The sequence below is a fragment of the Manacus vitellinus genome, unplaced genomic scaffold, assembly GCF_001715985.3.
Source record: "Manacus vitellinus isolate BGI_N305 unplaced genomic scaffold, ASM171598v3 scaffold_46_pilon, whole genome shotgun sequence".
In the NCBI taxonomy this organism is placed as follows: Eukaryota; Metazoa; Chordata; class Aves; order Passeriformes; family Pipridae; genus Manacus; species Manacus vitellinus.
Genome location: NW_021940578.1, coordinates 3,618,321 through 3,634,806, shown reverse-complemented (window position 1 = coordinate 3,634,806; position 16,486 = coordinate 3,618,321). Strand labels below are relative to the sequence as shown.

Below are 16,486 nucleotides of genomic sequence, written 5' to 3'. Positions count from 1 at the left end.
TTTAATACCAATACAATAATTTTCCCAGTGTAATCTCAAAGTCTCCTTAAAAAGCTGTTCTTAGCACACAATTACAGCAACAACCATTCCTTGTTGTATGAGTAACTCAAAGTGAGGGTTCCAGCTACATCTGTTTCTACATGACAACACCTCCAAAGTGCCCTTAAACAAACAACTATATCTACACTTGACAACTCACCTTCACAATTCTGCAGATGAGAACATCATAGCGCTGGTGGTTAATTCTGTGTCGCACCAGGACTTTGTTCACCATGGGGATAAAAATCTGGTACTGTACAAGGGAATGTACATCATAAGCTTGTTACTCAGTGGCACCAAGAGCAGCACAATTCCACCTCTGTTTCATTGATAAGAAACTAATTCTGACAGTTTGATTTCAGTAACTCCCCATTCCAGAAACAACTAAGAGGAGAAAAACCAGTTTTCTTTAAAATCCATTACAAAAAAATTCAATGTTAAAGCCTTGATCTTCAGGACAGTCCCTCCTCCTGCGAGCTTTCAAGCCAAAGAACAATCTTACCTTCTTTCCCAGCTGGAACACCAGAGAGGAGAGGGTGTCCATGGCAGTTGTTCGTAGCTCAGGGCTCTGGTCCAGTGTTCGTACGATGGGATGGATAATCCGTGAGGCATAATCAGTGAAATCCAGGGACTCTGTCAAGCGATCCACTGTCTCCAGAGCAGCTCTAAAGTCACAGTAAAAAGAGGGAAGAACTTATCTCTCAGGGTGTAAGAAAGAAGAAACAAAAAAAAGATGTAAAAATACCCAAGTGCTCAGTCTTCCCAGGACTAACAGCAATAGGAAAAACAGGCCACCAGAAGTCTGCTAATGCAGCTTGTACTTGCAGGACAGCTTGCAAGTTGCAGTGACTAAAATACTGGCAGGTGAGAACCAGAAAATAAAAATAAAGTCATAATAATGTAAAAAAAAATTAAAACCCCAAAACAACAAAAAACCACACACAACCCCCCCCAACCAACCAAAAAATCACAAAAACCCACAAAACAGAAAAAACAAACAAAAAACCCAAAACAAAAGAAAAAATCCTAACAACAAAAAAAAAACCCCACAAGCACATACATACAAAACCAAACCAAACAAACAAAAACCAAAACAAAAAGCTAGCAACGGTGCTGTGATGTCCAACAAAAAATAACCATCCATAATGATTTAACACAGAGAAAAAGCTGTGGAAGGAACTAAGTGGTGTTCCATTCTACAGGTGGCTGTGGCAGCCACTGCAGGACTTGGACATCACAGGGGAAACAGAGACTGCAAAGCCACCAGCACTTACTTGCGAGCCACCACGGGCACATCTGGGGCATCAAAGAGCTTTACAATGGGAGGTAGCAGCAAGTGAAGGTAGTCATCCAGGTTGGCTCCAAAGAGCTGGATTGCATTCAATAACTGGAGGGAAAAAACATGGAATGTTAAGGGGCTGGAATACACTTGAAAGATCATTTACTCCCAGGCTCCACCTGCTATGGGCAGGGACACCTCTCACTAGACCAGGTTGCTCAAGGCCTTATCCAAACTGACTCTGAACACTGCCAGGGCAGGGACATCCACAACCTCCTTTGGCAACCTCTTCCAGTGTCTAATCACCTCCACAGTAAAAAAATTTCTTCCTAAATATCAAACCTAAATTTCCCCTCTTTCAGCTTGCACCCATTGCCCCTTGTCCTATCACTACAGCTCCTGATGAAAAGTCCCTCTCTCTGGCTTCCCCATAGACCCCTTAAGACGCTGGGAAGTGCTCTGAGGTCTCCATGCAACCTTCTCTTCTCCAGGCTAAACAGTCCCAAATTCCTCAGCCTGTGTCCAGAGGGGAGGTGCTCCAGTCCCCTTACCAACTTTGTGGCCTCCTCTGGACTTGTTCCAACTATTTCATTCCTTTTTATGCTGGGGACACCAGGACTGTGTAACTGGTGGACACAGTACTCCAGGTGGGGTCCCACAAGAGCAGAGTAGAGGAAGAGAATCACCTCCTTTGACCCAAATGACCCAAAGTCAAATGACTCAAAATCAAGACCCATTTTAAACAAGTCAGTACCCAGTGAGAAGCTGCTTCAACCCTGCACTTTAAAGTGCTGTCTGCATCATTTCACACCAAGCCACTGCTGAGGCCACTGGGTCCCATTTGCTTGCAACACACAAGCAAGGAGCCCTGCTGAGCATGGCATTTTGGGCATGTACCTGCCTGGGTAGTACCCAAATCCAGCAGCTGCTGCAGCCCCACTGACCTTGACAGAGACAATGCGCCCCTGGCTGTTGTCGTGCATGAAGACCCGTAACATGTGAGGAATGAGCTGGGGCAGGTAGAGCTTGAATTCACCTCCCAGAGCTACCACAATCTGCTCAATAAGTAGGATAATCGTGCTCTGTATGGAGTTGTTCATGACCCAGAAGTCCTACAGAAGGAAGAAAAAAAGGGAAAAAAAAATATTCAGTAGTTCTTCAACTGATTACAAGAAAAGTAAACTGTAGGAGACAGTCTCTAGAAAAGTTTATATTGCAGACAAGGGCTATACTGTCTGTTTTTAAAACACTCTGCACCTTCACTATATTTATAGCTGATAAAAACAACCTCTGGGCAACTGATTTTTTCCTAATCCTTCTAAGCTTTTGCAAACAGCAAGTGAAAATTAAGTGAAATGACACCTATTTATGAACTCCAGGCATCTCTTGCTAAAACTATGTTCCTGAAAGTAGCAAGTGCACAAAATCCAAGCACTGAAAAGAACTCAGTCACCAGCAGAACCTGGAGCTGGCTCTTATTGCAGGTGCTGGTAATAATGTATATTATTGTTCAAATAACATGTTATTTCAAAATACAGTTATTACTTCAACTACATGCAATTCTACACTTCATGTGAAGTAATTGATACATTTGATAATGACAAAAACACTGTCCATTTTTTCTGACAGCAAAATGCTGGCTTGAAGATTGTACTCACTCTCATCAGGGTGACAATTTCATCCATATAGGGCCGAATATGACTTCTCACAAAGGACACCAACATTCCCAGCTGCTGGAACAGGAACTGGAAGGAAGAAACGTGCCATGATCAATGTAGTTTATTCAAATATCAAAGACACACTGGGTAAACGGTGTTTCACAGGCAATTGCAAGCTCATTTACCAAACAAACAGCATGCACAGCTCCTATATGCTCAAAATCTGGGGCTAAATTCTTGGCAGCTTCAGCTCAGCAGTTTGGGTTTGGTGGCGTTTTGTGGTTTGGGTTTTTTTTCCCCCCCAAGTGTTTGTTTTTTGTTTGTTTATTTTTGTTTTGGTGGTTTTTTTTTTTTGGAGTGGGGTGGGGAAGAAAAGTGGGTTTGGGTTTAGTGGTTGGGTTTCCCCCCAACTTGCATAAAAGTGAGCTCAAAGCATCAGACAGTCAAGCACACAAGTAATGGTTTATAACATGCCAGCAAATCGACAGTGTCAGAACAGACTTGCAAGCACAAACAACTACAGAGCCTTGTAATTGAGGTTTGGAGGATGCTTTCAAAAATTTAGCCCCCAGTCTTTTCCCCCTGCCTGCAAACCAAACTGGCACACGTTCTTTCTGTACTCTTTCCCATCCCCACCAAGATATATTGGTGAAAAGTTACTGGGGAACACAGTAGGTCCTTGCCAGAAATACCACTGTTTTTTTAAAGATGGTTGATTGCACCATCCATTCTTCACCACCAAGAAGAATTTTGACTGAGACAGTTTTATTCAGATATACTATGGCAGTATTGCAATTTCTTTTGCCACAAACTCTTGATCATGACAATTGGTATGAAATCATGTAGGCTAAATTGCTTTGATGTATATGTAGCCTTTTTTTCCTCCAGGAAAATGTAAGTTATCATATATTAAATTTCATTTCTTCATGCAGCTTTTGAAGACTACGGTGACAAAATACAAAGTGGAGCTCAGAAAAAGAGATAACATTTTTGTGAGAACTAAGTGAGAAACCACATCAGCTTCTTTAGTGAGAGCAGTACACCTACATTTACCAAAAATGAACCCTGAGCTCCCGTACTGTGCCTTTCCTTTGGTGTAGTGAGAGGATGTTTAACATACAGGACAAGGACCTGCCTCTTTCAGGCTTTAGTGTCACGCTTACCCACCTCAGCTCTTCTCCCCAGTACACTTTCACCATCTTCTTTTACCTGAAAATTTTTAAACAGAGTGTGCACAACTGCATAGCTTTCAAGCAAGTTAGATCAGTCAGGTCTAGGAGCTCGGCCAACCCAGGCGTGTGAGGTGGTTTCCTTCCAATCTGAGTAGTTCAGTCTGGGAGAAAACAGTGGTTCTATAGCAGGGTTGGGATTCTAAGGGAGCACCCATCCCACATAAAACACAGCAGCAGTGAGTACAAACTGCCCTTCCCACCCTAGAGATTCCAGCTGCCTGAGGAAAAGCCTTGGCAAACAGCAGCCATCTCTGGTTAGGCGAACCTTAAATCCCATTATTATCTTCACACAGTTCTCATTTCCTTCTAAAACTGTAACTTAAGTGGGAAGGAAGAGAAAGCACTGCTGTGGAATCACCACCCACGCTGCTCTGAATGTTAGCAGACTGTATCAAATTGAATTTTCCTTCTCAGGGATGAGCCAAAGTACATGGCTGCACCAGAAATTTGAAGCATCGACCTCTATTATTTAATAACACTGTTTGCAACAGCACATTAACACAGAGATCACTGAAAGCTCTGGAAGCTTCACAGGCTGTTTTCCTGAACAAGACCAGCTTGATGAAAACACAGAATCAAACATTGGCCTTCTAAGGATTATGCTCAGAAGCAGCTGTTCCAATAAGAAGCAGGGAAATGGTTTCCATTGGATATTCTACTAAAGGCTCACAGGAGGGAAAAAGCAAAGCTGAACCTCACTTCTGCAGCATGCTTGGCAGCAACACACAGCACAGCAACGCCCAAAGCCAGGCACATTCTCTTCAAAGGAATGGATTCTCAGTTTTGGGCAGTGGAACAGGAAGAAGGAGCAGCCCCTGGGACACTCACCTCTCGGATGGCACCATCACAAACCCGTATTACATTAAGGAACGTTGGCATGACCTGGGGCAGGAACTGCACACACTTCAGCCCAAGGGATTTGAAGATAAAGGTGATGGCCTGGACCACCATGGTGTGGTGTTGGGACAAGGATTGGTCTCGGAAAATTCTCATCAGTGCCACCATAGAGACAGCTGGATAGAACTCATCCAGAGGGAGGTTCCCCATGTTCACCAGCATCTCACTGGTGCTGTAGTCCGCTAGGAGAAAGAAGGCAGTGTCACAGCTCTGCATTAAATGGTCTTGAATATGGGTTCAGGGGCAATAATTTGCTAACAAGAGGAGGCAAACTCTTCAAAACAAAGCAAAGCAACAAGGAAACAGCCAAGATCTGTTTGCAGATCATAAAGCTATTTATCTGAAAGGAATTCAGGTGCTTACAAGAATCCTGGCTGGATTTGGACTCTGAAAGGCTGACGGCTGAAGCGTCCCGTGACTGGTCGATCATGCCAATGTTCACTTTGTGTTTGTAAGGGTCCAAAGCACCCAGCAGCCCTAACACACGGATAGCCTGGTAAGACAGAAACCAAAAACAAAAAAAATCAATGCCTTCCATTCAGCTGCTGGAGGTCATTTCACTGACTCAACACTTTCACCCTCCTAATTCTGCTCAATGTATTATGATCAGGCGCAACAATGACCTCTCCCTCCCCGCCCCAAATCTATGCAGACACATTTATCTGACAGTTCCCTCTCCAAAAAGCTTTTCTAAGTGGTTGTGTGGCAGGTTCATGTTCATACCTCCCTGCGGGTGCCCTGGTTCTGTTCAGTCTTCAGGAAGTTCAGAAGCACCTCCAGCAAGGTTGGGTATTTCCTGTATGGTTCCACCACATAACCAGTGCTGGCCACAAGCTGTCCCAGTGTCCAGAGGGCCACCTGGAAAAATCAAGCCCAAAGAATATTAGTTGTGATCAGGGAATTTATTACATGTTTTGATCCATCAATCATTCAACTTCTGTAAAGTTTCTTGGAGCACTTTAGGATCACAGTGCAAACCACAGTCCGTGGTTCCAAAGCCTCTATAAAGAGCATTTTTCAATAAGCAATAGTGAAGAAAGTGGTAATCAAAAATCTGTTGAGACTTTGACTGCCACAACTGCCCTCACTCAGAGGTATAATTCAAATAAGCATTCAATTCAGTGAGTCCAAGCCTTCCAATAAAAGCAGCTTTTCTTTTTTTCCTTCTTTTTCCTTGAACAGCTCTGTGCTATATCCCAACAGACAGGCACTGCAATCCCTCACCTGCGTGCCATCACTGTGACTCCACCAGAGACTTACTGATTTAATAGTTCATTTTAGCAGCTATGATGGAACACAGGGATATTTTGTTACAGCTCTGGTCACAGCAGCTGTCAAGTTTAGTGCAGTTGTAAACACTCACTTGTCTTTTAGCCAGCAGGGAGGAGTCCTGTAGCATGTCCATAATTATAATGAAGAGCTCATCCACCCACTTCCTCATCTCCAGCCCACTGACCTATTGAAAGACAAAAATCAGTCCTTCATCCAGCATTGCCAAAACCTTTACAAGCATGGCAAAGAGGTACCTGCAGTATTCCCACCTGTGCAAGCTCCCCTATGGTAGCCAGGACATTGTTAATCACACCCGGATTTGGATCTGGATCAGGGTCTTTCAGCTTCACAATCAGTGCCTATGGGTGTCAGAGAACAAAACAAATCAGAATTTGTTTAAAAGAGTACTCGAAATTATCTTTCCTTTTCTTTACATCTGAAATGGACCCCATGGGGGCTCAACTTGCATCATGGCGAGCATTTCAACTGTAAAGGAAACTTTTATGTGACAAACTTTATGCAAAACCAGGATCAAGTTGGGCTACACTGTCCCCTACATGCATGACTGTGGGTAACATCCCCACCAATCTAGTTTTTTCCTGCTATGATGAAGCAAAAGAACTGCAGCTTCTGAGGGCCACGTAACCACCTGCCATGTCATCTCATTCCCAAGTCTCCAGGAAATGCAGAAAGTTTACCTTAAGGATGGGCTCCATATAGGGACGAATGAGGCGTGGAGCGTTAGAAACCAGGTGACCCAACATCCTGGCACTTTGCTCTTTAATCCTGCCCACACCACTGTGTTCCAGCTCTGTCAGGATCTGCACAAGAAATGATGGAAGCATGAAAACTGGGAAGGCAAAAATTCTTTGCATTTCCTTCTCTTCTGTTATAAACTCAGCACTTTTAGAGTGTGCTCTACATTTCACTCCATCAAGTAATTTATGTCTAAATGAAGACAAAATTAATTAGCATAAAACTGAATAGATGGTTCCAAAACCATCTATGTTTATGAAGTGGTACCACCTAAAAGCACCACAGAACATTCTTCTTCAACACAGGTGGAAGGCACTCCTGCATGAAATAACAACTGCTACCCTTTCCTAATACATCCATAGAGCTTCACTCCAAACATCCATCACTAAAGACTTGCTCAAACCTGCTAAGCTGGGCAACAGTTGTTTTCCAAAAAGGAGATATTGCCCCACTCTCCACACTTTTACAGCCAGATACCCCAGTTCTTTAACACCACCTTAGTTTCAACACCAAGTACCCTATTTTCCCTGCAGACATCCCTGTTCCTTACCTGGATCAGCATCAGACAGCCCTGTTCCTTACCTGGATCAGCATCTTCCTCAGGAAAGGCATGACAAAGGCAGGGTTCATGCTGCTCAGGCGCCCCACAGTGCAGATGGCCAGCTCTCGGATTTCAAACACTTGGTCATTCAGGGCCACAAAGAGAGCTTGCAAGTTCTCTGCCTGGGCAAGGTGAGCATCAAACCGCTCATCCAGGGAAGCCAACACACAGAAACGGATGTCAGGGTCTGCAAGAACACATTTTATTTCTCTTTAAATGTGAGTAAACTCCTGTTCATCTTATTGCCTTGTTCACAAACCATCCTCAAAGAAACTTTACAATCTCAGGGAAATGCCAAGAGCTTCCCCAGAGTGAGACACTACTTCAGTGTTTTACCCATGAGAAACAGGATGGGTCAGGTCAGCAAACTGCTGCTCAGTACTGCCCCAACAACCAGGTCTGTGAAGTGCCAGTCTCTTGCACCTGCAAGTGGCACTTCCAGATGCAACATGGTGACCTGAGATGAGTTCAACTGACAGAACAAAAAAAAAATCAAGTAGGAAGATTCAACAGAAGGGGTCAATCCCTCTCAAAATGATAAAGTTGGAGGTCATGACCCAGAACAACAGCAAAAGAAGTCACAGGGCTCTACCTAGTTCAAAGGATTACCAAGGGCACAGTTGGAGCATTTTGCACTATTGTTCTATTCATACTTCAAAAATCAAGATCTGGGAAGAGAAATTAGGAGACTTCTTTGTAATTTATAAAGAATGACAACTTAGTGGCAAATATGTTCAGATTCCATAACAACCTTAACATTGTCATGATAACAAAATTATCACGTGGTAGGAGAACCCTTCTCTCCGAACCCCACACCAACCTGGGTCGGTTATTCCAACCACGAGCAGCTTGCTGAGGACATCGGCCACGACCTGCACTGCTGTCTGACTGACCACATGGGCATGGCCACTGATGAGGTGGATGGAGGGGGTGAGCAGGCGAGAGCAGGTGCGGGCGGCTTCCATGCGGATCTCCTTGTGCTCGCTGTTCAGGAAGTGGTCTGCGCAGTGCCGCACAAACTGCGTCAGAGAGTGGCCTGTGGAGAGGAAGATGGGAGTTAAACACAGGCTTACACCTCCATTACTACTTTTACCACAGAACAGCAGTTTAAAGAACGTGCTCTCAGTCTTCCTGCTGCTTGTACTCAACCCCACTGCTCTAGTGTCACATCCCATACCCCTCGGCCCCCACTCCCTTATTTCATCTCACCTTCAAACTCAAAGCTGCCGAGTGTGCGAAGGGCAAGGGTGATGCTCCCCACATCACTGGCCTCTGGGATGTTGGTGAGGCTGGGGGAGGCAAGCTGGTGGGCAAGGCCCTTTGGCATGCCTGGATGTCGCAGGGGTTTGTGCATCAGAACAAGAGAGAGCATTTTCAGCAGCCCATCCTGGATATCCTTCTTCAGCTGGGGGATCTGACGGCTCAAGTCGTACAGCACAGCCGTCAGAGCAGGGCTGAGGGCAAGAATCAGGCAGAGAGTCATTAGGGCAGGAGCAATGAGGGGCATATTTCCCCTTTTTCTTTAGTTATGTCTTTGCCCATCAGAAGATAATAGTGGACATTCACACATGACAGCAAGACCTGCCAGCAGAGCACAGGGGCCTTGTGTGAACTCAGGCACATCATGACCTTCCTGTAGGAATGTGGTGAGCAAACTGCCAGGATCTGCGCACACACTGCTACAACAGTTACAAATCTAAGTGCTTCGTTACACTTGTGCTTTTTAAATAAAAAAGCAACTGAATTCACTTCCAGGCAGCAACATTGTTATAATTTAAACAGTTCTGTGCTACCTGGATATTTTCTCCACACCCTCCCACACTAAAGCTTCGTTAATTCTTCCAAAAGGAACTGTCAGCTCCAAGGGTGAAAGATACCAATGCTCTGAAGTAACCGAACAGACACACTAACACTTCAAACATGTTATTCTTCTGAAACAGCTACACTGATCTGCTAAAAGATCACTTTAAAAGCAATAATCTTCCTTCTCAATCTGAAGACTCTCGAGGTCTCATTCCGTAGGGCCAACAATGCCATCCTGTGGCTAGCAGGAAAATACGTTCCTGTGCCTTGTACTTACCTCAGGCCCACAGCCAGCATAGGTTCCAAAAGCTCTTTGATGTCCTGCTGGATACTGGGTCCCATGGCTCGTGCCAACATACTGATGCAGGTGAAGACTGTGGCATCAACCTGCACAGATTTCTGCCTCCTGGAAAGGGATCACACAGAAGTTCATTAGGAGGAGCTAATATTTTTCAAACATCTTTCCTCATCCTATTCTGCGTTATCAGCCTTACAGAAATAACTTCTGATTTTAATACAATAATTTAATCCCACATCACAAAAACTATTCAAAGAACAGGTGTTTCAATTTCTTTCTCCAACTTTCACATACTTACTTGTGGGCAAAATCCTTCGGGGGAAGAGCTGCTTTTATGATTTCAAGGACTTTTGGCAGGTAAGCTTGAAACTCGGACCTCACAGCCACAGAGAGCAAACCCAAGGCCTGGAAGGCTGCTGTTCTCTCCTTCTCCTTCTTCACACAGCTGAGAACATGATTCATGGTGTCTGGAAGGTACTGATCAGCTGCCCACAAGAGAAAACAATACATATATTAGAATTCATTTACGTTTATACAATTGCATCATATTTGCAACCAAATCGTTACAAGTGTAAAACTAGGGAACAGACACAGTCATATTAAATTTGCTGACATGATCACTGGCAAACCTATGTCACCATATAATAAAAATTATAACCATAGAAGGCTTTGTTTTTAAAAAGAAAAATCACCAAAATAAAAGAGCTATTGAAAAGCCCCATTGTAACAGGTTTTAAACACAAATTAAATCCAAGCATTTTGATTTTATAGTGATGCATTGGAAATTCAGAAAAACAACAGAAAAGTTGTTCCAACCCACTGAGAGCAGCTTATCTCCAACTCTGATACTCTCCTGAACTTGCTTGATAAATCAACTGAACTGCTTTTAAGGCAGCAGGTATTTCCCATTTTTGCTTGTTATTTCCTAGCACATGCAACAGAGAAAAAGGAAGAGAACTCTGATGATATTTGGGATACACTAAGGGGGAGCAAGAGAGCAGAATTCTACTCTAAGTCTGACATACTGAGGGGAAAAAAAAAAAAAGGAGGCTCTATGTGTTTTGGTATTGATCATAGCACTCAGACAATAGTTTCAATCTATTTTCTTCATCAGAGCAACATTTTGGCATCAGCTATCAAGTCACACTTATTCAGAAAAAAAAGACTGTCCTCCCACAGAGCAATGTGCTCATCTCACAAGCACCACATTTGGTCTGCTGCATTGCCTGCACAAGCTCATCTGGACCAAAGAGAGCTGGACACTTTCCAGCCCAATCTCAGCAACATTTCTAACATCCAACCATCTGTCTTGTCACCTGTGAATGCCGAAGGACGGAAAGCCGCCAGCCGCGGGAGGAGGTTGAGAACCGTCATCTGGATCAAAGAATTTTTGCTGGTTCTGCACTTGAGAACCCACTGGCAGACCTGAAAGGAGATAGATTGGGCTTAGAAGGATGGCCATTGGCACAAATGTTTATTACCTGAGTGCTTTTAGGCATTCTACTGGCATTTGGCTTCAGAGTCCATCAGAAAGATGGATAATTAAGGTTGTTTCCAAAGGAAGTAAATCACTTGCTCCAAGACAATGACAAAGCCAGGATACATATAATTATTGAGTTTTGAAGGCTCAATTCAGCACTAGGCAGTATTGCCTGCTAAGTAAGGACACAGAGGACAATTGCTCTGCCAGAACAAATGTTGTGAACATTGGTAGACAAGTTGAAGAATGAACACTTACTTGATCAAACTTCTCTTCCATCAGATCCCTGCAGCATCGACTTTCTACCAAAGTAGACTTTGCTGGGACAGGAGAGGTTGCAAACCCCATGATTCCTTGGTGAGCACTGTACCCCAGGAGACCAGCCAAAGCATTGGACTGGGAGGGCTGAAGAGACTGGAAGCTCGTGAAGGGAGTGATGTGCCGAGGTTTGGTACTGAAGCCCATCAGGTCTTTGCAGTACTTGTCATGCACAAGTTGCTGCTGAGTGATCTCTTCCATCTCCTCTCTAAGGCGCTGGACAAAGCAGAAGAGCATTAAAAAAATAAAAAGTAGTTGAATAAATACTCCCAGCAGAGTGCTACCCAAATCTCCCAAGCAGCATCCTGTGTAATTGATATCCAAATGGTTGTAAAACATCAACTGAGCAAAAACCCACTAAAAATATTTGGGTATCTAACATGCAACAGAGTCCTCATTCCATAGAAAATTCTTTTTCACTGTAATTAATCCAGTTAACAGTCTTTCCATCAGAGCTTAACACAACCTCAGCCCAAACTTGTCCCTGTCATTTCTCTGACACACTTCGATTTGTAATAATCAATGCTCTGACTCCACGTTCAGATGACTTGTCTGCCCAACAACCCCATTCCAAACACAGTGGGATATTTCCACAGACTGCAGAGTTGCTACACACTGTCAATCAATCAATCCCTATGATCCCCAACTTGTTCCTTTGCTCACCTCTCCCTCCATACTGCTGATTCTCACTAGCTCATTGAGGATCAATAAGGCACCGTGGATTCGGTCATCACGATTCATTCCTTTCTCTTTGGCCAAAGTCTCATCAAAGCCCTTCTCAGCCTCCTCGTATGTATGCTTGGGGGGGAAAGCAAAAAAATCTCAGTGATAATGCAGAAACAGAGCCTGTGGAAACAAAGTAGCACTGCCAGTCAAGAGTTACTGATGCCCTGAATTTTCCAACAGTAGCCACAAACCTCAACTGAGTAATAACAGAACTACAACAGAACAAAACCCAGATTCACCCCCAAAGTTGTAGACTGTGCTGTAAAGCATTTTCAACAGCACTAATCAAACAGCATGGTATAAACTCCATCAGCACTTATTTGATTATAAGGAATCCAAGTTCACAACATTTGACTGCAAGGTCCAAAACTTATTTGATATCGTGAAGCTTGACAATGGCAGCAAAGCAAAGGTTCAGACCAAAGAATTCTCATGTTTCTCATTTAGGTTTTATTTGCACCAATAAAACCATCTGCTAGTAAGAGATGACAATAGATAGATGACTGCATGGGTCTAAAACTAGGTCAGGTTTAACAGCTGAAAATGAGCCACAGACAAAGCAATAGGTTCTTGAAGGAGTTAAGTCTCCTTCTTACTTTTAGAGTGCATTAAAGCAACTACTCATTTTGGAACCCGTCATATTTTCAACCCTTTCAAGGGGAGGCAGTTTTCTCCTGACAAAGCTGACACAGGTTCTTAGCTTAGCCAGCTCTTCTGAAAACTGGCCCTTGACCATCTGCATTGCACTGTGAGGGGTTGCTTCAAAACGAAGCCGTTTTCTTACCCTGTACCACTGGGGCTTCTGCATCTCTTTCGGCTCCCGCTGCGTGGTGAGGATAAGGCAGGCTCGTAAGGCAGACACAGCTCCCTCTCGGATGGCCTGTTTGGGATCCCACACAGCCACAAATATGTTGTCAAAGAACGGCTGCACTTGCTGGAAGAAGAAGGTGGGCACGCTGATTGCCAGCTCCCGCAGGACAAGAACCTGGAGGTGGGGAGGGAAACAGGAACAATCTGGAGGATGAGCACCCAGAGACAAACCCCGGAACTCGTAGAGCGTAGTATCATTTATTTAGACTGTCGATATCTGTGAGTTTGACTGTTTCCAGCTCCACACTTTTACAGTTCCTACACATCAGAACACACATCTCAGCCTTCTTTAGTCACTGGGCTAAGGTAAAAGCAATGAGGCAGCACTATCTGCCATGAGAGCACCTCAGATCCTCAGACATTCCCAGAGCTTTTCTGCAGCTCTCTGTGTGCACATCTCCCACCACTGTTCTCTAACCCCAACCGTCCCGTTCCCAAACAGGTGAGGACAACAAAAAGATCACTTACAGCTGCATGTCTTCGGCCCTCGTTCCTGTCAGCTCCCAGCCATTCCAGAGCCCGTTTCACCTCAAACTCCACGTACTCTGCTGTGAAGGTGTCTCCAGCCATCGCCAGCCGCCCGATGGCCTTGGAGGCCATTTCCATCACCACGGGGTCGTTGGATGGCAACAGGTTCCTCAGGTAGTTGGCAAACCTGCCAATTCGGGTGGCATTACCTCCTTCCACACCTATGAGGCTTGCTGAAGAGAGAGGGAGCAATGCTGGAGGTTCTCCTTAACAGTCAGTGAGGCAGACAGCAGGTAATCCCTGGATGAGAGTTAGTGTTCCCTATCCATTCCTTAAAGATTCCCATTAACACCTCACAAAGAAAAAAAACATATTCAAGCAATAGGAAAGGGTCACCATTCTTTTGAGCTGGAACTTGTTGAGTGAGCAGGAAAACACACTCAGTAGCTTCATAGATCTTCTACATTTTTAGTTTTAAAAGAGAAAAAAAATATCCACCCTGAGATCACAGACCCATTCTCAACAGAAAGGCATCCATCCACATGCAACTATTATGGCTGGTCTGCCTCAGGAGAGAAGTCAAAGACTGAATGGACCAAGGAAATGCTCTCCCCTTCAGCTCTAGAGATAGTCTGTCCTGGCCAGGATGGAAGCACTTCATCAGGCAGCAGTGTGGCAGAAGCTTTCACTGCCAGTGCCTGGGTTGTACCTGCTCTGTAGACAAAGAAGGCATCAGTGTCCAGGAGTGTCAAGCCAGCACCTTTCAACAGCACTAAACTCACAGAAACAATTCTGAAGTGATACCATCACCTCAAGATCAGGTAAAGTCAACACATATCTCTCTAGTTAAGGGACTTTCACTGTCTTCAAACACGTTGGGATTGGATGACTAGCTCTGTGAGCCTAAACCATAAACACCTCCTGTGGTTATTAAAGAAGTAACTGCTACAACACAGGCCACTTGCTTGGAAGGCAAAGTATTTATGCAAGCTGACTTCCCCAAGAGATGCAGCTCTGCCACCTCACAGCGAACACACAACCAGAGCCACTGATGGAGCAGCTGATCAGAACCAGAGCAGCTTGGTGAGCCCTTCCCAGGGATGGAAGCTGCTGTTATGGAGACAGGTAAATTTAAATAACAAGAATCAGCCTCCCTAGACAGAAAAGAGTTGAGAAAGGCAGTGCACCCTGATACATATAAATGGGCAGAACAAAGTGTTTGCAGCTGAGCTCCAGAACAGAATTTTCACGTGCTCAGCACTCACATTTGATGCTCCACTCCCAGAGAAGCTCAGGGCCTATTAAGCATCAGGTTTTCAGCCACTCTCAGCACTCAGCAGCTCCCATGCTGACACTTCAGACAGATTCTGAGAGCCCAGCAATGAGCCTACTGAGCAGTCAGACATCAGGCCCTGAGTATAAAAGCTCACTCCTTTTGAAAATCTGTCTCTGAAGACAGATGCCTGAAGAGAAATCTCACCAGAGGCATTAAGCCCTTTCACTCACCTATAGCCAGAATGCCACCCTTCCTTTCATTTGCATCAGAGCTAGAGACCAGCTCAAATATGTGATGGTTCAGCTGATCGTAGAACCTGGTAGATTCTTCCTGACTCATCTGTAAAAGCAAAAAGTGCAAATCAGCTTTCAGCATTCTCTCCCTCCTTCCTGCCCCCAAAACCTCCATAAAGACAACACTTCTTAAATCACTTGAACAGAAAGAAATTAAATCAACCACCCATTACAAATCCAAAACAGCATCTCTTTTTTGTGCCCTGGACGCAGTAAGTTTATTTATTCTGGATATCCTGTGGTGCTTGACCACCCATCTGTGTCACCAACTCACCACTTCTGCACGCTAGGGCAAAGACAAGCTCCCTGCTATGCCCCGTCTCCTCTCTGAGACCAGGCTCCACGTTCCAAAAATCTCCCTTGCCAGAGCACCCAGCCCTCAGAGGACACCCAGGGAGGAATGATGCCATTTGCAGCACTCACCTCCCGCAGCTCCATGGTGACATAGTGCTGCAGGTCCTTGGCAGCCTTGGCCCTCGTCTCCTCGCTGCGACTCTTCAAGCCATTGGCGAATTGCTGGAGGATGGACACGGTGCCCGACATGGTGGTGGCAGGTGGGGCCCGGGGGCATCCAGTCCTGCAAGTTCTTCAGAGAGACATTTTTTTTTTACTGCTTGAATTGGAAAACCTGAGCTTCTTCCTTGAGGCTGCTCCTGCTGCCTGTTTTCAAAGCACACATCCTATGGCATGCAGGGATGCTGTGCCAGCAGAGCATAAAATTACAGGAAATGAGTATATTCCTTAGGCCCGTGATAAAACTGTATCACCACGTATCCTGACTCCCAGTCTATTTGCTCTCCAGTTCCTCAAACACCAAAATACACTGCAGCAGGTCAGGTGCCCCATGGTGATCTAATTCTAAATCAATGGTCATGCAACAGCTGAAAAAGAGCAGAGTCAGACTGGGGTTTGCAATTAGCCCACAAGAAGTAGGCACAATCATTCCCAGGATTAGACCACTATCCTATCTGACTCCTCCTTGAACACTTCCATCCAAGTTTGTCCACGGAAATCCCAGTGTTATGCCAATACAAGGAAGACTCAGCACTCAGGGCCTGGTAAGCATTACATCCTCCAGCAGATATTTACAGATGGTAAGTCCACTTATAGCAACACCAACCACTGCAATCAGGGCTCTCCTACCACAACACGCAACCAAACTTTCTCAGGGGTCTTTCTTTACACCAAGAGCATTTGAGAGGCTTGACACCACCCCCCGC

At 44.8% G+C, this 16,486-nt stretch overlaps 1 protein-coding gene across 2 annotated transcripts in view; it reads right to left on the bottom strand.

Moving 5' to 3' along the window:
- MTOR (mechanistic target of rapamycin kinase) overlaps positions 1–15,847 on the bottom strand; it is a 61,249-nt gene extending 45,402 nt beyond the window's left edge. Inside the window, exons 1-24 of one of the 2 annotated variants that reach the window (XM_018079471.3) lie at positions 15,690–15,847; positions 15,204–15,312; positions 13,698–13,930; positions 13,144–13,344; positions 12,297–12,431; positions 11,574–11,849; positions 11,152–11,260; positions 10,134–10,320; positions 9,815–9,943; positions 8,944–9,188; positions 8,555–8,770; positions 7,716–7,921; positions 7,076–7,198; positions 6,647–6,736; positions 6,469–6,561; positions 5,829–5,963; positions 5,469–5,598; positions 5,037–5,287; positions 4,144–4,185; positions 2,977–3,063; positions 2,263–2,430; positions 1,314–1,426; positions 542–704; positions 200–292 (exon numbers count right to left, since the gene is read on the bottom strand). In XM_018079471.3, coding sequence (XP_017934960.1) covers positions 200–292; positions 542–704; positions 1,314–1,426; positions 2,263–2,430; positions 2,977–3,063; positions 4,144–4,185; positions 5,037–5,287; positions 5,469–5,598; positions 5,829–5,963; positions 6,469–6,561; positions 6,647–6,736; positions 7,076–7,198; positions 7,716–7,921; positions 8,555–8,770; positions 8,944–9,188; positions 9,815–9,943; positions 10,134–10,320; positions 11,152–11,260; positions 11,574–11,849; positions 12,297–12,431; positions 13,144–13,344; positions 13,698–13,930; positions 15,204–15,312; positions 15,690–15,809 — 3,654 coding nt within the window. In that variant the 5' untranslated portion in view covers positions 15,810–15,847. The remainder of the gene's footprint in view (positions 1–199; positions 293–541; positions 705–1,313; positions 1,427–2,262; positions 2,431–2,976; positions 3,064–4,143; positions 4,186–5,036; positions 5,288–5,468; positions 5,599–5,828; positions 5,964–6,468; positions 6,562–6,646; positions 6,737–7,075; positions 7,199–7,715; positions 7,922–8,554; positions 8,771–8,943; positions 9,189–9,814; positions 9,944–10,133; positions 10,321–11,151; positions 11,261–11,573; positions 11,850–12,296; positions 12,432–13,143; positions 13,345–13,697; positions 13,931–15,203; positions 15,313–15,689) is intronic. The other variant, XM_018079472.3, reaches the window with a different exon arrangement.
- Between the last annotated feature and the right edge of the window lie 639 nt (positions 15,848–16,486).